This window comes from Acinonyx jubatus, chromosome D1 (assembly GCF_027475565.1).
Source record: "Acinonyx jubatus isolate Ajub_Pintada_27869175 chromosome D1, VMU_Ajub_asm_v1.0, whole genome shotgun sequence".
NCBI lineage: Eukaryota > Metazoa > Chordata > Mammalia > Carnivora > Felidae > Acinonyx > Acinonyx jubatus.
In genome coordinates this window covers 10,811,218-10,835,092 of record NC_069390.1, presented here as the reverse complement: position 1 = coordinate 10,835,092, position 23,875 = coordinate 10,811,218, and the positions used below count along the sequence as shown (strand labels likewise).

General features: G+C 38.9%; 1 protein-coding gene across 7 annotated transcripts in view; it reads right to left on the bottom strand.

Annotated features, from left to right (window-relative positions):
• Window positions 1-23,875, bottom strand: part of LOC106977870 (membrane-spanning 4-domains subfamily A member 4A-like) — a 196,701-nt gene that overhangs the window by 6,749 nt on the left and 166,077 nt on the right. For 5 of the 7 annotated variants that reach the window (XM_053203118.1, XM_053203117.1, XM_027045143.2 and 2 more), the window contains 4 exons: window positions 5,363-5,522; window positions 4,140-4,268; window positions 2,146-2,202; window positions 792-950 (listed from right to left, as the gene is read on the bottom strand). In XM_053203118.1, the coding sequence (XP_053059093.1) occupies window positions 792-950; window positions 2,146-2,202; window positions 4,140-4,268; window positions 5,363-5,522 (505 nt within the window). Of the gene's footprint in view, window positions 1-791; window positions 951-2,145; window positions 2,203-4,139; window positions 4,269-5,362; window positions 5,523-14,793; window positions 14,887-16,317; window positions 16,523-23,875 lie in introns of those variants that run through there. The other 2 variants (XM_027045146.2, XM_053203120.1) reach the window with 2 other exon arrangements.

The window sequence follows — 23,875 nt, the reverse complement described above, 5'->3', positions numbered from 1 at the left end:
GAGAGAGAGAGAGAGAGAGAGAGAATCCCAAGCAGGCTCTGCACTGTCAGCCTGGAGCCCCACGCCGCGCTTGAGCTCCCAAACTGCATGATCATGACATGAGCAGAAATCAAGATTTGGACGCTTAATTGATTGAGCCACCCAGGTGCCCCTAGACTTTTTAATATAAAGATGCTATTGCATTTTGGTCACAGCTGTGCCACAATAGCGCCCCCCTCCCCGTGCTTACCCAGTGGCCCACAGCTTCACAACCCGCACACTCTGGTGGAAGCGGCAATTTGGAGAACAGAGCCATTATGATAATACCTAAGTGAGGGCAGGTGCTACAGCCAAGTAGTGAAATACAGAGTGGAAATTGAGAATTTGCCAGGAGTGGGATACTGAGGCTCAAAGGGCTTAATCTTTCAAGAGCATCCAGAGAGGTGGGGAGGGGTACTAGGTCATTCACCACTCATTGGATAATGTTCAAGACAATTTTACTCTATTATTAGAGAACCAGGTAACTCCATCAGGGAGCCCTGGGGACACAGAGGGATTGACATCTGGGCTCCCTTTTTACAGTGGATTGCAGAATTGGTGATTTCGAATTAAGCAGAAAGGAACAACAACAACAAAAAGATGAGATGTGGGCCTGCCTTCTGAATAAAAGATGGCCTTATTCTTCAATCATTTCCAATTTCCCAAAGTGAGTCATTTATCAGTTAGGGAATACAGTGTGGTACTTTTGCCAGGGCCAGGGCTCCTGTGCCTGGCTTCCCCTACAGTATCGCAGGAAGAGAGGAAGTGCTCACCAGTAAAATGGCCATGGCCATGGAACAACTCTCCAACCTCTGATAAAAGATGCAGGCAGAGACACCTGCTTGAAAGTCTTCCAAGGAGGAGATAGCGAAGGGGACCCCTACTCCGGCCAAGACAGAACTGAAGATGTTTAATCCTAGGCTAGTTTGAATCTAGAAAGAAAGGAAAATCAAGTCAACAATCCAACAGTATCCACGGGGGTGTTTCCATTAGCCATGCTGCACACATCACTTCTTGCCCGCCCCCCACCCCCGCCACCCCCCTGCAACGGTCCCCCTTCTCTATCTTGATGACTGGACTGTCTCCTCACTTGTTTCTTCCCTGAAACACAAGCCCTTTCAGGTTGTCTCCTGCCCAAACACAAATATGATTCTGTTGTTCCCAAGCTTGAATCCTTCAGACAACCCCTAGGCTGATAAACTCTTTTTCACATGCCAGCTGGACAGATCTGTCTGCGCCCAACTCCCACGGCCCTCTAGGTCAGGTGCCTGGCTGCACATTCTTTTCCAGATGCTGCTTGCCTCTGACGCCTCTGCGCTTTCTGTGGACGACCTCCCTCTGCTCTGCATTCCTTTTTCTACATTCTCTTCTCTTGGTGAAGTTGTGGAAGCTTCTTAGAACAACCAAACTTCTCCAAGAAAGCATGAGAGGCTTAATGTGGCTGTAGTGTGAGGGAGATTTTAACAGTTACAGCTCGACAAGATGCTAGGGAGACAGACCAAGGTCAGATTTGGAAAAACCATACAGATCATGCTCCATCGTCTGATCTTTATCCTTTGAGCAAAGAAAACTCAAATATGGTCTCTAGCCAGCAAAAACATTGGTTGAGATCTAGGCCTTTGCCTTTTATTGGCTTTGTGAAAGGCATATTGGCATGAGAGTTATGTTTGAAATTTGTTTTTCCTTACTGAACAGACTTAACGTGAATTCCTTCCCCTACAAACCAAAAGAAAATCCTTTCTGTACACAGTCAGAATACACATTTTAATCAATAAGTCAATAAATATTTTGCCACACCAGCACGTGGTGCCACTGTTATGGGCTGAGTCTCAAGGTGCAGGCTCTGTTTGACGGGTCCCATTTTGACATTCCTTTTTAGGAATTCTCTTTATTTTCATAAAGAGTTTCTCAGCAACTGCCTTCCCGTATCAGAAATTTTATGATCAGCCATTTTTTTATTATAATTTCTGGAAGACCAATGCAGCTACGTAAAACTTACAATCTCTCTTGATTTTTAAAAAACAAACAAACTCTATTTTCTATTCGGGCAGAATACATACTTGGTTAATCCCTCTTTTGGAACAAAAACACACATACAAACAAATGAAGAAAGCAAATATTACTTACCAGAACTTTTGTAGTTCTAATTCCTGCTACAACTGACAAGGACCCTGAAATAATAAACTAGTAACAAGAGAAAAAAAATGCAGTTAAAAAACCTTTAAACAAAAATTTGAAATCCCAATTTACTAACACTTACCCCTAACTGGGATAAATATGTTAAACAGACCAATTATATTGGAAGAAACACCAGAGATTGCAAATAAGTCTCCTCTTTTCCCAGAAACAACAGAGAAATTTTACCAGATGGATGCACAGGAGAGTTTATCAAGGCTTTCAAAAAAAGTCTCTCTGCAATGGTATTTAAACTGAGGGCCTTGAAACATAGTAAAAGTTTCTAAATTCCTGACATGAAGGAACCCTAATATGGTACCAGAACTTAATGAAATATTATAAAAGAAGAGAAACTAAAGCTTCTGTCTTAAAATATGACTATTAAAAGTTGTAAATAAAATGGTAGCAAATAAAGTTTTTCAATTACATATTAGATGTTGATTATATTATTCCGTGTGGCTCCATCATTCGGGTAATTATTTTCCATATAGCTAAAACAGCTGGAATCAAGTTGATTAGACCTGCTGTCTTAAACTATTTGACTGTTGAATTTCTGGGTTTGCTTTCCAAATTTGATTTCAGGAGTTTCAAAAATTGTATCTTAAACTTTTTTTTAATGTTTATTTATTTTTGAGAGAGAGAGAGAGAGAGAGCAGGGGAGGGGCAGAGAGAGAGGGAGGCACAGAATCCGAAGCAGTCTCCAGGCTCTGAGCTGTCAGCACAGAGCCTGACACGGGGCTTGAACTCACGACCGTGAGATCATGACCTGAGCCAAAGTCACAGGCTTAACCGACTGAGCCACCTAGGTGCTCCGAAAAATTGTATCTTAATACCAGAAAAAAGACTGATCTAATGAAACAGCTTGGTAGATTTCTTCAAACATTTCTCAGTACCAAGACATGGAAATGGTTGGGTAAACTAAGTCACTTCTGGAAAAAAAAAAAAAGGGAGAATCATCCATCATATTATATGAGATGCATCATGACTATGTGGGGTATTCTTTCAAATGTCCAGATTTTTTAATATTGCATATGATTACAATTTACAAACACAGATTTGAGGAGAAAATTCACATGCTAATTGTTATTTATGTTTACAACGTGAAGACATTTTATATCATTCAACATTCTTATTGACTTAATCATTATTTATAAAACATGAAGAGCTTCATTTGCTATAACATGATGGAACATTTGTCTCTAATATTAGACGTCTTTATCATGCTAACAGGGAAACACTAGGGCCATCTCTATTAGAGTCAAAATCAAGATAACGATGTAGATGGTTATGTATTACTCTCCTTAGTATATTAACCAAAATAACTACATAAGAGAGATATTTGAGGAAAATGTTTACAATTACTGTTAGTTAAATATGAATATGTTATACTGCAGACCTCCAAGAGTATCAATTAAAAACAACTATAAATGCTAGGAAAATTTGTTAAGGCACATGGGAAGAACATTATAAACAGAAATTATATACAAATATGCATGTATTTGTGTGTTTAAAGATAAAATTTAATAAGAGAACCTCATTTAGCATAGCAAAAATATATGAAGTTTCTGAGAGAAAAAAACTTAACAAGGAATGTGAACAATATAGATGAGTAAAACTTTACAATGCTCCAAAAATCCACCAAAGTCTACTGGGTTTCTTGTTGTGAAATAATCAGTGCTTTCAGTGTTTAATCTATTCTGGTTTGGGTCTTTTGCTACATGCTGCTGTGATATCCTGATACATATTAAATATTTAATCTGCCTGGCTCTACGAGTCTTACGTTATTATTCCTACCTGAAATATGAGAAAATGCAGTCAAAAGAAGATTAGATATCTTTTTCAAAGTTAGAGAACTACAAAATAGGGTTAGGATATAATTGCAAAGCTCAGGATGTTAGCAACTATTTTATGCTGTCTCCAACTATATCAAAAGGTACTCTACTCACCATCACTGGCCTCCCAATTATGTACACGTCCAGCCCTGAAACAGAATGTGTGTCAGAAAGTGGCAATACGGCACTCATCTTTATTATTTCCAGGCTGAGGTTCGTCATGGCAATCAGGATCTGCACAACCTAGAAATGATGAAGCAAGTAAAAACTGATTAGCTACCACTCCCTTTCCGACCACCAGGTCACCCCTCTTCTCCGTCTTCTGAAACAGTCAGATGGTCATGATATTTCCCTGTCGCTTTGCTTTCCTATAAAAAACTACGGATATGTTAATTTACTCAAGGAGTTTCTTGGGATGTCTATCCCAGTTGCCTCGGTCGTTTTCAAGGTAAAAAGAATGTACCAGGACCTACCCAGAGGTGCTTTACTGACCCCCGGGGCTGCTAGTCTACCATAGCTGTTGATCTCCTTTACACACTACACTCTCAGACGGCAGTGACCCAGGAATCAGGAAGCAATTAAAAGTTATTCGAGCAAGGGAAAATAATGTGAGGGAAGGAGTGTACAGGAGAAGAAAAAGAGAAGTCCAACGTGGTACTTTCTCGGTGTCTAGGGCCTGAGGACACGCGTGAGTCCAGGGCTCCAAAAATCAAAGTGCTGGAGTACGGTCATCCCACGGCATAAAAAGGATCCCAAGTGTGTTGTGATGATCTGCCCCCTTGGTTTAAAGCCGGGGCTAGAGATAAACCCCTGTACTCACTGTCCTTCCACCTGCACTAACCTGTCTTTCCGTAAACTCTCCATTTCTTTTAGGCACACTGCCCCGCCCCCAGACTCCAGACAGAAATGCAGAGGGAGCTGAAGAATTTTCATCCTCTGAGGAGCAGGTTAAGAAAATTCCCCAGAGATAGGAACAATGCGGGGCAATCAGCTATCAGGAAGACGTGCTGGGTGGACACCAGCTGCTGGACATGTGGCCTTTTTTTTTTCTTTTTTTTTTTTTTTTGCTGCCTCTCTCCACTGAAACTAAAGTTATCACAGATGATGCACCACCCTAGAATCCATCCCAAGCCACTATACTCTAAATACAACTAAATTAGAAAATACAACAGAATATCATATCATTTTTGAGTGATAGGGCCTGAACATCATATACCCAGGCCCCTAGGGCTGGCTGATGTATTGTGAGGCTAATGGGACAGAGTATTTGGCATTAAAACTCATCGGCTATGAGTTTACAACCCGACTGGCCTCTCCCAGATCTGTAACTGACTTACCCCAAGGACTTTGGGCTCCCCCTTCAAAAACTTCTCTGGCATCCTTTTCCACAGATGTGACTGGATAACAGCGGGCTGCTCCGGCTGGTACCCACCAGGACCAGCCTCTGATATGGTCCCTTCCATTCCTTGCATGGTTGCCATGGCGGCAGAAAAGGGGCTGCGGTAAGAAATGTAATTTAGGATGAGGTCCTGGAAATGACAGGATAACCCGGGGTCTACATTCCCTTCCTGCATTATACAGCTATTAGAACATCTTTACAAAATGTTGTTCTTTTTTTTTTTTAATGCTTATTTATTTATTTTACAAAGGACTTTTTTAAAATGTTTTTTACATTTATTTTTGAGACAGAGAGAGAGAAAACGCAAGTGGGGGAAGGGCAGAAAGAGAGGAGGACAGAGGATCCGAAGCGGGCCCTGCACTGACGGGGAGAGCCCAAAGTGGGGCTCAAACTCACGACGATCTGTTAGATCATGACCTGAGCTGAAGTGGGACGCTTAACCGACTGAGCCACACAGGTACCCCAATGCTTATTTATCTTTGAGAGAGAGAGAGAGGCAGAGGCAGAGACACACTGCAAAGGGGGCAGAGGCAGAGGGAGAGGGAGACACAGAATCTGAAGCAGGCTGCAGGCTCTAAGCTGTCAGCACAGAGCCCAGCACAGGGCTTGAACTCATGAACCACAAGATCATGACCTGAGCCAAAAATCAGATGCTTAACCAACTATGTCACCCAGGTGTCCTTGCAAAATGTAGCTCTTGCAAGAGCCAGCCAGGAAAGAGGAACAAGAAGCACCTTAAGGACAGAAACAAAGAGAGAGAGAGAGAGAGAGAGAAAAGAGAGAGAGAAATGCCATGTGTCATCAAGATACCAGAAAGCACTGAAGAGAGGGAAATCCAGAGAGAACTGAAGTGAATACGCGGGCCCCTCAAATACATGAAGTCCGCACTTATTATCTCTGTCCCTGTTACTGTATATCCCCTTGATGTCAGCCATTTCTCCTTTGAAAGGTAAATTTTATGATAGGAATAAACTGTGTTCCTGTGTATTGTAAAATCTCCCTTTTTGACTCAGAGCACAGTTACGTTCTCTGAGCTGGAAACTTTCTCCAGGTTCATCTTTACTAAATATGATTTATTTAATCTTGGATCCTACTTTATAAACTCTGGACTTTGCGGAGAGAATTTACAATCCCAAATCACAGCCTTGGCACTGAGAATTTAAATCTCTTGCCCCCATTAAAATGTTTTAAATCCTGATTTGCTAATGCATAGCAAGGGCACATAAAATTATTTTTCTCAGACTCAGAGCACAAACATAACACTCTTATGCTGCTTCCTCTCCTCAATATAGTAATCCCAGTCAGATTATGTGGCAATACATTTAAACCACCTGAACACTTTATTCATTTGCATCCGTATTCAGATGTCGCATGGCTCACATCCATAAATTTTGAGGGAAGTGAAACTTAAGCCTTTGCAAAGCCACCATCAATTTTGATACCATTTATGCTTCCCTGAAGCTCCATAAAAGTCTCAAGTTTGGACATGTGTGCTCTTTCATTTGTAGCACAAAGTCAAAGAGTGAACATTTTCTCTGGAAAGCATTATTAACCTTATTTACACATGCTAGGCCAAAGGAAATACATTACTAGTGATCTAGCAAAAAACTTGGTGTAAATCAGAAAAACAAATGAGTTCATTTCAGAAACAGATAGGGGAAAAAAAGTCCAAATGAAAATAAAGATTAATCACTTAAAACATTAAGTTAGTTTTAGTGACATATGTTCAAAGTCTGGAAAGCAGTACAATGAACAGTACAAAAGAGTAAATCAGAAAATAGTAAGCAAAGTAAAAACCTTGCAAATAAGATGACAGAAACAAATAATTAATTAACTCATAAGGAATACGTAACATGAAGGAGAATAAAACAGAGGATATAACCCAAAAGTCATTGTTTCTTCTTTTGTTCTAGAAGATTTCCAAAAGTACTACAGAGAAAGAAAATCAGAACTCCATTTTGAAACTGGGACACAACTAAAATGATCATAACTCAGACGAAGTAATTGTCAAAAACAGTGAAGGTTGCATGAGGATGAGTTTGGGGCAAATGCAGAAAGAATATCAAAGCAGGAAGACACCACGCCTCGGATTTCAGAGTACACTTCTCAAAGACAAGAAGCCCGCTGAGGTATAAAACACACGCTCTTGTTTAGCATCCTGAGAATGAATGCCACCTGCGGACAGCTGCAGCTTCCCTGGGCAAGCATAGTTCTGAGAAGTCAAAGTTGGGAACACCAGAGAAAACACATCAAAAGGCCACTTTTGTAGACAGCCATCGGTGTCTGAATAATTCTTACACAGGAGTCCTCAAAGAAGGAAGCAAGTATTCTTGATGGAAATCTCCAAGAAATCCTACAGATTAGATTCATCTGAGTGTATCATCAGACTCAAAGACCCGCCAAGTGCACAAAGACCAAGAGATTTTGGTGAGGAGAAACACCAAGTGCCTCAGATATTATGATAGTCAGATACAGAAGATGTAATAACTATGGATGAAATAGTCAAATAAGAACAGCGTCACAAAAATGAGAAAGCACAGATAAAGTGCAAAAGTGATGTGACAAATCCAAATGGGAAGAAAACAATGTTGATGTTAAACAAAACAAAACAAAACAAAACCAACTTGGTAAATGTGTTACACAGCAATGGACCACTGAAAAGAGAATAAGTGAACTAGAAGATAAATCTGGAAAAATGACCCAGGAGCCACAGAGACAAGGAAATGGCCATAATAGAAGAGATGTGAAAGATCAGAGGTACAGAATTACAAGGATGTTGCATGATATGAGAAGGAATGGTTAACAAAGAAACTGGTAAACATGCATGGACACATATTGTTTGTACAAAAATAAGAACTACAATATCTAACTCATTAGGTTAAACAAAGGACAAAATATAAAATACTGGACCCCCCAAAAAATCAAAGCTTGGGACTGGCATGATGACAATTGGTCTTCTAACATCCTTGTTTTATTTGGGTGATGGGTGAAGATAGTAACTTTAGATTTCAAGTAAGGATAAAAAAATCAAGAGTTACCAATAAAGATAAGAAGTGGGTTGTGTAATTTTTTCAATAAAGAATGGAAAATATTATGAGAAAAGTGAATGATAAAAGATAAATGTGCTCTAATCAGCTAAAAAGGCAAGAAGGGAGATAAAATGAACAAATATAAACAAGACCAACAGAAAGCAAAAATATGGTAGAGGGACAATTGCCTCCAGAATTTCCCATTGAGGACATCTGAAAACCTACTCTTCTCTAAAAGCACTGAGATCCCCCCGGAAAAATGTTGAAAATCAACTTTTTCAGAACTCTAGACATTGAACAAGATCTTGCGACAATCTAAAAAGCATTTATCCAAGGAGAGTGGTTGAAATTTTGGTAAGCATATTGAACTCTGTCATTTTTCCTTTGTGGCGAAATATTCACAGGATATAATTTGCCATTTAAACCAGTTTTAAGTGTATAGTAGCTTTAAGTGCACTCACAGGATTGTGCAAGAATTATCTCCATCCATCGCCAGAACTTTTTCTACTTGAAGCTGAAACTCTGTACCTACTAAAGTAACTCCCTGTGTCCACCTATCCCCAGCCCCTGGCAAAGATTACTCTACTTCCTGTGTCTAGGAACTGAATTATTGTAAAAATCTCATTTGAGTGGAATCATGCAATGTTGTTCTTTTGTTACTGGCTTGTTTCACCTAACAAGATGTCTTGGTCTCACCTATGTTGCAGCCATGCATCAAAATTTGTTTTCTTTTTAAGGCTGAATAATATTCCATTGTATGTGTAAACCACACTTTCCTTATCTGAGTATTGCGTTGGTTCTATTCAATACTTACATCTTAGCTGTACTAAGTCTTCCAGTCCATGAACATGGAATGTCTTTCCATTTACTTGTGTTATCTTCAATTTCCTTTAGCAATATTTGATAGTTTTCAGTGCTGCATGTCTCATCTCCTTGGTTAAGTTTAAGCTTAAATCTTTTATTATTTCAATGCTTTCATAAACTGAATTATTTTCCTAACTTCCTTTTCATATTGTCCATGGTTAGTGTATAGAAATGCAGTTGATTTTTGTGTGTTGATTCTGTGTCCTGCAACTTTCCTGAATTTATTAGTTCTAACAGTTGCGTGTGTGTGTGTGTGTGTGTGTGTGTGTGTGTGTGTGTGTGTGTGTGTGTGTGATTGTTAGGGTTTTCTACATATAAAAACATGTCATCTGTGAAGAGAGATCATTTCACTTCTTCCTTTCCAATTTGGATGCCTTTTATTTCTTTATCTTGCCGAATTGCTCTGACCGGGACTTCAATTTCTATGCTGAATAAAAGTGGCAAAAGCAGGCATCCTTGCCTTGTTCCTGATCTTAGAGGAAAAGGTTTCATTCTTTTACCATTGAGTATCATTTTGGCTGTGGATTTTTTATATCTGGCTTTTATTATGTTGAGGTAGTTTCCTTCTATTTCTAGCTTTCTGCATTTTTTTTTTATCATGAAAGGATGTTGAACTTTGTCAAATGCTTTTTCTGCATCAATTGAGATGATCACATGTGATTATTTATATCATTTTGTTAATGTGGCATATTAATTGATCCATTCTTATATGTTGGACTATCCTTACATACTAGGTATAAGTCTGACCTGGTCATGGTATATAATCCTTTTAATATGCTGTTGAATTTGGTTAGTTCTTTGTTGAGGGTATCTGTATCAATAATTATAAGGGATAGTGCTCTGCAGTTTTCTTGTCATGTCTTTATCTGGCTTTAGTATCAGGGTATTGCTGACCTTGTGGATTGACTTACAGGGTGTTCCCTCCTATTGAATGTTTTGGAAAAGTTTGATAAGGATCGGTGTTAATTGTTCTTTAAATGTTTAGCAGATTTTACCAGTGAAGCTATCTGGTCCTTGGCTTTTCTTTGTTGAGAGGTTTTCAATGACTCATTCAATCTTCTTTCTAGTAATAGATCTCTTCAGATTTTCTGTTTCTTTATGAGTAAGTCTAGATAGACTGTGTGTTTCCAGGAATTTATCCATTTCATTTAGGCTATCCAAGTTTTGGGGAACCAATTATTCATTGTACTCTCTTACAATCCTTTTATTATTTCTATAAAATTGGTAGTAATGTCCTCTTTCATTTATAACTTTAGTTATTTGCCTCATCTTTTTGTTTTAGTTACTGTAGCTAAAAGTTTGTCAATTTTGTTGATCTTTTCACAAAACCAACTCTTGGTTTCATTGATTCTATTGTTTTGTTTTGTTTAGCTTTGTCATGTTTTAACTTTTCCTTTTCCCATTATCCTCTCACAACTGTGTTGCCCTGAAAATTAAAAGTCTTAGAACCATGGCAGCTATAGAAACCAGTCACTTAAGATCCTGTGGATGAGCTAGAACAAAATTGGAAATCCTTAAAAAGCCCCATCTCCAGAGAACTGTCACTGTTTGACCTGTTTGGAAGACTTCAGGAAAAGCTCCACTTAAAGATCTTATCTTTACTTGAGTGACTCAAGGCTCATTCAGTGACAGAAGCCCTAGCCTCAAGGTGTTTGTTAAAAGCAATCATCAGAAATAGTTTAATTCACAGCTTCTTGAGGCAGTGATACAGTTGGAATAAAGAAAAATCTGGTTAAAAAAATAACTAAAGGAAATAAACAGGTATGATATTTTTGCAGGGATCTTTGAAAAATTCCTAATAAATCCCTGGGAATCTAGAAGGCCATGCACATACGTATGTTGTATGTGTGCCCAGAAAAGACCTGAGGATTCCCTAATTCCTCAACTAAGACTTATTTTGAGGCTCTGTGCAAACAAGAAGGAAAGGCTAAGTTAGAGTTATAAATTAGTGGAGCATTAAAATTGCCCAGTGTGTGCACACGCAGAAATAAGTGACATATAGAATTAAAAAACAATAGAAGAGATTAACCAAATTAAGAATTGGTTCTTTGAAAACATAAACAAAATTGACAAACCCTTAGCTAGACTAACCAAGGAAAAAAGAGAAAAACCCAAATCAACAAAATTATGAATGAAAAAGGAGACATTACAACTGACACTGCAGAAATTCAAAGGATCATAAGAGGTTTCTACACCGACAAACTGAACAACCTAGAAGACATGACAAAATTCTTGGAAACCTACAACTTACCAAGACTGAATCAGGAAGAAATAGAAAATCTGAATAGACCAGCTACTAGTAAGGAAATACAATCACTAATAAAAAAAAATCTCCAACAAAGAAAAGCCCAGCGCCAAATGGCTTCTCTGGTAAATTTTACCAAAAATTCAATTAACACCAATTCTCCTCAAACTCTGTCAAAAAATCAAAAAGGGGGAAACCTCCCAACTTCATTTTATGAGGCCAGCATTAGTCTGATCCCCAAACCAGAAAAAGACACTACCAGTGAAGAAACCAGGGACCAATATCCCTGAATGATCCATAATTTCTCATTAAAATACCAGGAAACCGAATTCAGCATTGAAAGCATTGAAAAGCATTATTCACCATGATCGAGTGGAATTTATTCTTGAGATGCAAGGATGGTTCAACAGATGCAAATCAATCAGTGATACATCATAGTAACAGAATGAAGGAAAAGAATCACGTTCATCTCAATAAGATACAGAAACAACATTTGACAAAATTCAACATCCATTCACGATAAAAACTGTTAACATAATAGGCATAGAAGGAACATATCTCAACCTAATAAAGGCCATATGTAACAAGTCTATAGCTAACAACATATTCAAAGATGAAAGGTTGAAGGCTTTTCTTTTAAGATCAGGGACAAGACAAATTTGCCCATTTTCACCACTTTTATTCAACATGGTACTAGAGGTTCTAGCTGGAGCAATCAGGAAAGAAACAGAAATACAAGATACCAGAATTGGAAAGGAAGGAGTCAAATTGCCCCTATTTGCAGATGACATGATTTTATATATAGGAAATCTTAAAGATTCAACCAAAAAATCATTAGATATAATCAATGAATTTATATAGTTGCAGGATACAAAACTAATATATACAGAAATCAGTATTGTTTCTATAAACCAAGCATGGAATTTATGAAGAAGAAATGAAAAAATTGATCACATTTACAATAGCATCTAACTAACTAGACTTAAAATAAAAATGTGACAAAAAAGACAATAGCATCAAAAACAACAAAATACTTATGAATAAATTTAACTAAGAAGATTCAAGATCCTTATGCTGAAAACTGCAAGACATTGATGAAGGAAATTAAAGACACATATAAGTGGAAAAGTATTCCATGTTCATGGATTGGAAAAATTAATACTGTTAAAATGACAACACTACCAAAAGCCATAGTGCATTCCCTATCACGAGGCTAATGGCATTTTTTGTTTTTTTACAGAAGTGGAAAACTCCTAAAATTTATATGGAATCACAGAAAATTCCAACTAGCCAAAGGAAAACTGAAACAAAGAACAAAACAGAAGGGATCACACTTCTGATTTCACACTTCCGATTTCAAGCTATACTATAAAGCTATAGTAATCTGTCAGAAAAACAGACAAACAGTCCAACAGAACAGAATTGAGAGCCCAGAAATAAACTCAAGCTTATATGGTCAACTACTATTGGACAAGGGAGCCAAGAATACTCAATGGAGAAAAGACAGTCTCTTCAACAAACGGTGCTGGGATAGTGGATGTTTACATGTTAGAGAATTACACTGGACCTATATGTTACACCACTCACAAAAATTAACTCAAAATAGATAAAGACCTCAATGTAAGACCTCAACCCATAAAACTTCGAAAAGGAAACACAGGAATAAAGCTCTTTGACATGGGTCTTGATAATGAACTTTTTGATATGACATCTAGGGCACAAGCAGTACAACAATGAACAAGTGGGACTACACTAAACCAAAAGCTTCTACATATCAAAAGAAATCGGGGCGCCTGGGTGGCTCAGTCGGTTGAGCGTCGACTTCGGCTCAGGTCATGATCTCGCGGTCCGTGAGTTCGAGCCCCGCGTTGGGCTCTGTGCTGACAGCTCAGAGCCTGGAGCCTGCTTCGGATTCTGTGTCTCCCTCTCTCTCTGACCCTCCCCCGTTCATGCTCTGTCTCTCTCTGTCTCAAAAAAAAAAAAAAAAAAGAAATCATCAACAATGTGAAAAGACAACCTATAGAACGGGGAAAAATATTTGCAAACCAATTTATCTGATACGGGGTTAATGTCCAAAATACGTAAAGAACTCATATAATTTGATTGAAAAAAAAAATAACCCCGTTAAAAAATGGGCAAAGGATCTTCAAAGGCATTTCTCCAAAGAAAGGACACAAAAGGCCAATAGGTACATGCAAAGATGCTCAACATCACTAGTCATTAGGGAAAGGTAAATTGAAATCCCAATGAGATATCACCTCACACTTGTTAGATGGCCATCATCGAAAAGACATGAGAACAAAGCTGGTGTGGATGTGGAGAAAAAGAAACCCTTGTGCACTGCTGGTGGAATGTAAATTGGTGCAGCCACTATGGAAAACAGTATGGAGGATCCTCAAAATACTAAAAAATAGAATGACCATATCATCCAGCAATTCCACTTTTCCTCTTCTGGGAAAATATCCAAAGGAAACAAAAACATTAATTTGAAAAGGTATCTCTACCTTCATGTTCATGGCAGCATCACACACACACACACACACACACACACACACACACACACACACACTGGATTACTCAGCCTTAAAAAAAAAAAAAAAGGAAATCCTACCATTTGCAACAAAATAGATAGACCTTGAAGACATTATGCTAAGCGAAATATGTCAGAGACAAATTCTGTATGATCTCACTTACGTGTGGAATCTTATTTAAAAAAACAAAACAAAACAAAACAAAACAAAACACCCCAAACTCACAGAAAGAGATCAGAATTGTGGTTACCAGAGACAAAGTGTGAGGGAGGGGAGAAATGGAGGAAGGTGGTAAAAAGATGCAAACTTCCGGCTAACATGGCTACGTGAGTAGAGGAAAGGTGTTAAGAGAGTAAATTCTAAGAATCCTCATCACAAGGAGAAATTGTCTTTTTCCTTTTTCTTTTTATTATATCTATATGAGAAGACGGATGTGAGGTGAACCTATTTTGGTAATCACTTCACAATATATAAATCGAACCATCATGCTGTCCTCCTTAAACTTATAGTGATGTATATCAATTATTTTTTAATAAAGCTGGAAAAAAGAAAACATGTCAGTTATTTCCTCCTTACATCAAAGAGGCCAAAAGTATTGTAAAGGTAACTACTGATAATTCTTCTTAGTCCAGCTGAATGGGTACTTTGGTGTACTTCTTTTTAATGCAAATAAATGTCTGCATTGATCTCTCAGACATACCTTCAGACTGAGGATTTAGGAAATGTAGATCGTGTCTTGTCTAACATCCATGGTGCTTCTTCCTCTATATCTCATAAGACTGTGAGCTTCCCTGAGCAGACACTATATTAAAATAATGCTTTCAAATGACTCTAACGGTCTTTCCATCTTCCTGTAGTAACACACATCCTGGTTACTCGGGGCTGATGCTCTGGTCTTTCTAAAGAACTCTGCCTATAAATTTTGTATAACTGCCTACTATCTTCTTACCACAAAAATCCATGTGCTAATTACTTGGGGAAGGAAAATGCCCTAAGGACAAAGTGTGTTTACCCCAGGGGATTCAATTTCCCTATATTCAAATATGAAGGAAGCCCAAACAACAGAGAAATTTCAGGTAGGTAGTCTTTTCCTCCGGATTGGGGAAGATTCCAAACCACAGTCTCACCACATCATTTGTGACCCACATTGGGCTATTGACAACTACAGCATCTTTCTGTTGTTGTTCTTGTTATAGGTGTGGAGAAACCTAAAAAACTCCCCACTCTTCTACTGATACCAAATCTCCTTGTGGGCGAGCACGAACACCCGTCTCTTGTTTCCTAACATTTATCACCATTTTTCTCCTGGGTCATAACTGCCAAGGAGGGAACATGACAACGGAGGTCTGAAGGGGCCACCTCTCCTTCTTTGTCACACGTAAAAAATAGAAGAGAGGTCCAAAAGGAGCCCTGAACTTGGACAGTTGGTTGGGGATGATAATGGGGTAGTAGAAACAGGAACCTGGGTAAGGAAAAAGTCTGGACTAGGAATCAAGACATCTGGGTTCCAGTCCTGAATCTTTTACTAACTAGCGTGACTCTGGATAAATCATTTCCCTTCTCTGGGTTTCACTGACCTCACCTGAGGAAAGTGCATGGGGCATAATTGCCTCCAGCTTCTTTCTGAGCTCAGGGATGTCAAGAATCCACAAATACTCTTTCCTTAGTGGACTTCCTCGGTTTATGGCTTGGTGTCTCACGAACGGTGCCCAACAGGGTTGGGGAACTAGGTCAGGCCACAGCCTACCCCAGGGCTGGAGTGAAACTAGCCACCCACCTTTGCCTGACAGCATCTCCACCAAATTCTGCATGAGGCAGAGCTTTTCCGAAGCTGAATTATAAAAATGACGTCAGAGACAGAGAATAAAGGCCAGGAAGAAGGGGCCTTGTCAAGAGGACATGAAATACCTAGTGAAAGGCATGAACCACTGCTTTCAGCTTCCTAAGAGCACAGGGATGGAGAGGTCAAAAGTAACTGAAACCACCTCATCTAGCATCAGCCTTTTGGAGCCTGTCCTTACCCCCACCCTCTGCAGCAAAAAAAATGCTCCTCAGCCCTGCCCCCCAAACACACATTTGAAGGCGCACTACATGCACCCCAACCCAGGATACCAGCTCGTGCTGTGAGAAGTGACCTGATCCTCTCTCATTCGGCTCCCAGGGATCCTAGAACCAGCCGATGAGAAAACCATCAGCCTCAGAGCCCAGGAAGGCAGGTGCCTACCTTTCTTCAAGACCGCAATATCTACCGCAATATCTTATGAGTGCCGGAGACTCTGGGCAAGTGCCTTCAGTCCACACACAACGCTTGCACCCGCTACACACCTCAGTCGGGTCAAATCTGCGTTCCTCTCCTGCAGGTTTTCTGAAGCCCAAAGGCAGTACTGAGTATTTCTGAGATGCACAGCTGGTTCCTTTTTTTTTTTTTTTTTTTTTTTTTTTTGTCGGAAGCACTAACTGATTCAGTGTCCCTAAAATGGGTGTGGATGTCTTTTGTGAAATTTGCTGAACAAGCAGTGACTGCTTCATACGGTCTTTTATAGGAAAATAATAGCATGCGTGAAACTGTGTCTATAGTCTACAGTGTATTATTACTATCTTATAGCAGGGGAAATCAGTGCTTGATGATTGACTGTGGGTCAGACTGCTCGAAGGTCTTTACATACACAAACTAATTTAATGGCATTTAAAACTCATTTCAAAAGCTCCTCTTCACAATTTCACACATTTTCATCTGTTCTCATCTCCCTAGAAAACTGCATGTTACTATTCTATACACAATTTAAATATATTATTTACATGAAAATCCAACATTAGGGATGAATGTCTGTAAGATGGCAACAAGTTCATTGCACAGCAATTAATAAGACACATTTCTAAATCGAAGAGGCATCTGATATCATAGAAAGAGCCTGGTATTTGACTAAGACAAAGCCGGTTCCAACCATTTATTCATGGCCTTATTATTTCTCTGAACATAAGACTCCTCATTTGCAATATGAACTCAATATTTTATATGGAGGAGAAAGCTAGCGGTGTTCAGTTCTTATTCATTAAACATTTTCTTAAAGAAAAATTACTTTGAGTCATCAGTGTGCTATGTACTGAAGATAAAATGGTGAAAAAAAGGGGTGCCTGGGTGGCTCAGTCGGTTAAGTGTCCAACTTCGGCTCAAGTCATGATCATGCGGTTGCTGAGTTCCAGCCTTGCGTCAGGCTCTGTACTGACAACTCCGAGCCTGGAACCTGCTTTGGATTCTGTGTCTCCTTCCCTCCCTCTCCTTCTCTCTCTCTCTCTCTCTCTCTCTCTCTCTGACAGTCTCCCATTCGTGCTCTGTCTCTCTTGCTCTTAAAAATAAATAAACATTAAATTTTTTTTTTAAATGGTGAAAAATGATAGACACAGTCCTGCCCCCGGGTAGCTTACAGACTACCAGGCATACAAACAAGTAAATACGCCACCATAATCCAGGATAACCAGTTCCCTGCAAAGTAGAGTAGAATAGTCTAAGAGAGCTAATAGAATTGGATTAATTAACCCAACTCTGGACATGCAGAAGAGACTTCCTGATGAATGAGCAGGAGAATGGAAGCAGAGTTAGGGGATGAAGGGCCTTCCAACACCATCAGTAAAATGAAGAAAAACCAAAGGGCAAGAGAGACCATGGGGCAGTCAAGAAACTGAAAAAGCTTCATAATCACTGAAGAGCAGAACAGGAGCAGACAGTAAGAACAGTCAGATAACCCAGGGCTTTACATCACCTTCAGGACTTTGGAATTTATTCTAGTAATGAGAATTTATAAAGTCTTCATGTTAACAAATGCAGTTAAATCTATATTTAAAATTGATGAGATATTTACTATGCATTAGGCCATATGCTTAAGATGTATGTCTACTTTGGTTTTCACGGAAGCTGAAATTGAACATCAGAGAGATGCATAGAATTGGTGCAGGTATGATTGAAATACAGTCCTGTCTAATTCAAAAGACTCTTGTTTGGAATCCGCTGGAGTTATCACTCTCCAAATGAAAAAAAAAAAAGAGTTTTTCAGAAATATTGTCCTGGGCACCATGTAGAGAAACAATAGGAAGAAGTAATACTGAAGTCACGGAGGTAGACTCATGAAAGCTACAGTTATACATGGAACAGATGATAGTTACTTGAACCGCCACTGGGGCTAATGAAGTTGGAGAGAAGCAAATGCATTTGAAAGATGATTGGGGAGTAGAAATGGTCGTACTTGGTGGTAGGATGGATGCGTAGGACAAAGATAAGGACAGGAAAGAACGACACTCAGATTCTGTTTTAGGGAGCTGAATGAGTGATAGGACCATTCACTAGGATAACAGACAAGGGCAGGGACAAAATTACAGGTACAAATAGTAAAATTTTGAGTGTGTATAGTTTGAACTTCGTCAAGACCTTCAAAGAGGGTTGGCAGTTAGGAGTTGGCTACCTGGAGGGAGCCAGGGAGTGAGAGCAGGCAGCTGTATCAGGCAGAAGGATGAAATCACCCAGGGTTATAGGTGCAGACGGAGAAGACCAAACCCTTTGAGGGAAGATAAAACCAGTATTAGCAGAAGTAGAAGTTCTCACAGGATAGAAAAAGGGAGCCAGGAAGGTATTAGGAAAGCTAGGAAAATGTGCCATCACAGATGCCAGAGGCGACAGAGAGTTCATGACTTCAAAAGAGGCTGGGATGCCAGACTGATGGCAAGGGTCAGTCTCCTCTCCCACTCCAGATTGCATGAAATGCTAAAAAAGTTAGAGACAGCAGTAGCTGGCAAGTGATTTTGAAGAATTATTGAAACACAGTGAGGAGTAGAAATGACTTGACAGAGAAGCATGCACAGAATCTCTCTACCCCAAAGTAAGCACAGAAGAAAACTTCCATAGAAATAAGAGCAAACACAGAGTTCAAGTTCAGTGTCAGAAACTATAAATAACAGGGGGGTGGGGCCGAGCCTGGGGCAGTTGTTTAGGTCACTGATTTTTTTTTTTAATTAAATTTTTTTTTAATGTTTATTTATTTTTGAGACAGAGAGAGACAGAGCATGAACGGGGGAGGTTCAGAGAGAGGGGGAGACACAGAATCCGAAGAAGGCTCCAGGCTCTGAGCTGTTAGCACAGAGCCCGATGCGGGGCTCGAACTCACGGACCGTGAGATCGTGACCTGAGCCGAAGTTGGACGCTTCACCAACTGAGCCACCCAGGCACCCCGGTCACTGATTTTTAAAATAATGTTGGAAAGATCTGGGTCAGTTGTCCCTTCCTCCCTCACCCAGGCACTGCACAGCAATGTGGTTTAGCCCCAAGGTTGAGAACTGTTTCCCAAGCAAAATTATAGTTCTGCTCCACGCAAATACACAGGATGGGAGAAGCAGAACAGAGGCAGGAATAACTTCAAACCTCTAAAATAACAGGGGAAGAAGAGAAAGTAGGGGGGAGGGTCTTATGGAATTGGCGTGCACATGAAAGTCCTGACTATAATTATACCCTCTAGAGCTAGGATTCTGATGAAGGAGGCTCAGAGGGCACCTTGGTCTAGAGAAGCAGGGTGCTCTCCCACTTAAGTCACAATCTACCTGCACACATGACCAGGCTCAGGGCCTACTCCTCCCTCATGGTCATCGGATGTAGGCTGTGGTGAGCAGAATGTATATTCACTGACATGAAAAAAGCTATTACCAAGTTAAAGTGTGAATAGACACAGAGAATTTAAGGAAATCAGTACCATAAAAGAGAGTAAATAGATTAAACACATGAACAAACAAAAAGTGGTTTTTATTTTTTTGGCAACTGCTCTGTATTCTCTTATCTCCTCTTTATTGTATTATTTTCAATATGAGTATTTTTTCAGTATTTTTTTAATTATTGTATTTCTCTCTTCCATTAGTCTGACAATTTTATAGTCTTTGACTATGTGTTTACTTATAACTCTAAAAATCACAGCATGTATATCTGATTTATCTAATTCTGGTAAGAATTAAAACTTTTACTTTTCTTCCAGGAAAGACAATAGTAAGACTGTACATTTAATTCCAAATATATGAGTAAATGTATTATGTGTAATAAGTGACAAAGGTTTCAAACCAAATAAAAAAGCCAAAACTTACTTACTATTTTAAAGGTAAATCTTAATAAATACAACATAGTGAAAAGTAAAAGAATGAGAACAGATGTATCAGGCAAATCCTAAACCAAAGTCTTATTAATATCAGACAAATTTAACCTTATAAGTTATATATAGTATATAAATATATAGATATAATATTTATATGTATATAGTATAAATTATATAATCTATATAAATTATTATAGTCAAAATCTCCAGGAAGATGGAACACTTTAAATGTGTATATACTTAAAAGCAGAACCTCTAAAAATATAAAGCAAAAATTGACAATCCACTGAATATTAGATGACATTTTAAATATACATAATCAAGAAAGGATATACAACCATAACATAGAAAGAACTCCATGTAAGTATCAGCTAGAAAAGAGACAACCCAGCAGAAAATTGTTCAAGGGACTTGTCCAGGCATATCACACAAAGAGAATACCCAAATGGCTACAAAATATATGAAAACATGTTTAATTTCATTAGTAATCAATAAAATGAAAAGTAAAACCAGAGTTAGACACCACTGGACATGCACCAGAATCAGCAAATGTCCTTGAAAAAAAGCATCCTAAATATCAGGCTCCCTTCTCTAAGTTTCCTTATTATTTCCAGTCATTAATGAAAAGTCCCCAGAGATGATGAGCCACCCTTGGCTCTATAAATCCTTCCACCTATCTCTCCTCCTGTTCTTCAATTCCTGCCACTGGTGAAGCCCAACCAGATGGCAGAGGTCACCTCGACTACGACCACTTGGTTCCAAGATGGATTATTCTGGTATTTCCAAAAGTGTTTCAACTGAAAACTAGTCTCTTGAGATACTTTGAAGGGTAATATAGGAACGGGCAGATTCCATGGATCATTAAGGTTAGAAGGTGCAGAAACTTCACTACCTTCTGGAAGGACACAATGAACAGTAACTCTAAGAAGTCCTACAAAATATTAACACTCAAAAGCAAGGACAAAAAACGTATTATCTAAGAAACATCTGGACACAGAAGGCCACCTCAGAGTTGCTTTGAATTATTAAAGGATATAATCCAGCAAAAAGCTAGTATGAAATTATAAAAAAACATGAAATAGCATTGAACATATAAAGCAATAAGACATTGAAGCGTAAGTGCTTTTTCATGTAAAATATAACATATACAACAACTGGAACTCAAAAACTGCATGATCCCAACATAAGAAATAGAAGGAGTGAGTATAGGTATCCTAATACACCATTTGCAATTATGGAGGGGAACTTTCTTTCTTTCTTTCTTTCTTTCTTTCTTTCTTTCTTTCTTTCTTTCTTTCTTAAGTTTTATTTATTTATTTACTTAGAGAGAGAGAGAGAGAGAGAGAGAGCACAAGTGGGGGAGGGGCAGAGAGAGGGGGGGAGAGAGAGAGAATCCTAAGCAGGCTCCACAGTGTCACTATAGAGCGCGATGTGGGGCTTGAACTCATGAACCTCGAGGTCATGACCTTAACCAAAGTTGGATGCTTAACTGACTGAGCACCCAGGAGCCCCATGGAGGGGTATTTCTAAGAGGAGAAAATCTGGATATGTTTTCAGAAAAATTAGAAAATGATGCTGGTCAAGTCATAGCCACATGTCCACTCTTTTCCATTCCTTGAACATCTAGTTCATAGACCTACAACTATCAAAAGCTTTATTCATCATTAATCTATCTCTTCTTTTAAAAAATATGCACATCTAATATAATGTAACTATCCCCCAGAGAAACAAAAATGCCTTTTTCCCTTCCCAAGGGGAGATAAAGCATAGACAGATTCATCATTGCATGTAGTCTCATTATTCTTAACCAATGGTAAATTTCAACACCTTAACACAGTCCACATATCACAGACGGGGAAAGGAAGACAAAACCGAAGACACCATGAAAACAATAGGAGGCAGATTGTGATTTTTCCTATTGGCCCTGGATTTATTTGAAACAAAAATCAGAAAATAACAAGTACCTCCAAATTAAAGACAGCTTTGGGTCCATTTATCCAGAACTTAAAAAAGTTAGCAAAACTACTTAATGACCATCATACCCAACAACCCTTTTCAGAAAATCCTAGAGATTCATCATCAAGAAGGAGGATTTTTGAAGGGAATTTAAAGGAGTGTAGAAGTTTTTGGCATGTCTCACATTAGCCCTCACAAAAAGACAAGTGCATGGTCAGCGAGGGAACTCTCTGAAAGTTTTGGAGGAAGGGGCTGTCAGAAGTCAAGTGCGGAATTTTACTTATTGAGGTTCAGAAAACCGTAAGTCAGCCTCAAGCTGCCACCAGAGCAGAGCATAAGCAAGGTCGTGTGTTAACTGGCACATGACCCTTTGCGTTGCAATGGATTAGAGATTCCTGCCTAACTTGGCCCGGAAGATGTCTGAAGACAGGACACTGACACATTGCTGCCTATGGCAGAGGGAGCTAAAGAGTGGGGCAAACTACATTGGGATGCGTGGAATTCATATGGGCCAAGAGGATGCTGTAGGAGGTGGCCGGGTTAGCGTTATTAAAAAAATAATCATGGAAATAAATTCACATGGCAATTGTGAGAATCAAATTATCCTTAAAGGAAGAGAAAGGGCCAGAGTACTAGGAATCATGAGTGTAGAGTCTGGAATCACACAGAGCTAGGTTTGAATCCCATTCCTTGTGTGAGCTGGGGCTAATAAACTCTCTGAACTTCAGTGTTTTCATCTATAAAATGTAGATAATATGTCATATGATTCTTAAGAATATTATCTTAGATAATATACACAAATTGCTTAACACTGTTAACACAGGAAGAAATATTTCCAGTAACACTAAAGAATTCAGAGAAGCAAAACAACAACAAAATGTTCATTGGATTTAGCCTGAAGGAGGTCATTAGCATCCCCTTACCCTGGTCTCAACTAATTTCCTTTGTCTAGAAGCAAGTATTTAAATTTTTAGTTGTTCTCTTTTTGTGTGTACTTCCATATTTCTAATGTATTAGAATTCAATGTATTTAATACTATTTTTAATTTTGGGCTTGTATAACTAACTCCCCACTATTAAAGACAATGGACTAACCCCTACACCCCCCCTTCCGTTACTCTGGAAGCCCCCCCCCCCCCATAACACTTTCTTTTCCCTCAATCTCCCAAAAGAGTTTTATCATAATTTTTAGTTGGATCAATATATAGTGTCTTAGTCATTAGCGGCTAAATTACTACACATAATTGTATCTTCTTTCAACCATTTCTCTTCCCTGGAGTTAATAACTGCCTCACATTTCATACGCTTGGTTTTTCATATACCTAAAAGCAATTAATTCCCAAATATTCCACCATGAATGCAAAACTCACAATGTCTACAGACTCAAAGGACAATTCATCAGTTTCATTTTTTACGTTCCTCTGGAGCCCCGTAGTCTGTTGTTCCAGTTAGAACTGGTTACCCTCTAGGCCTGCTAAGATCTTAATTCATTCTTCTTAGTGAGTTTACTTCATTTACTGTATTCACTAACTTCTTAGAACCATCAATGCACCATGTCCAGTGACACATCCAACTGGGGGCACTCCCAATTCTTGAGTCTTACTGACTTCTACCAATGGGGATGACTCCTTTTCCAGGCTTCTAGCTCCAGCAGTCGGATTTCTACTCTCTGTGGGCTGCTAAGTTATTGGCTACATACCCA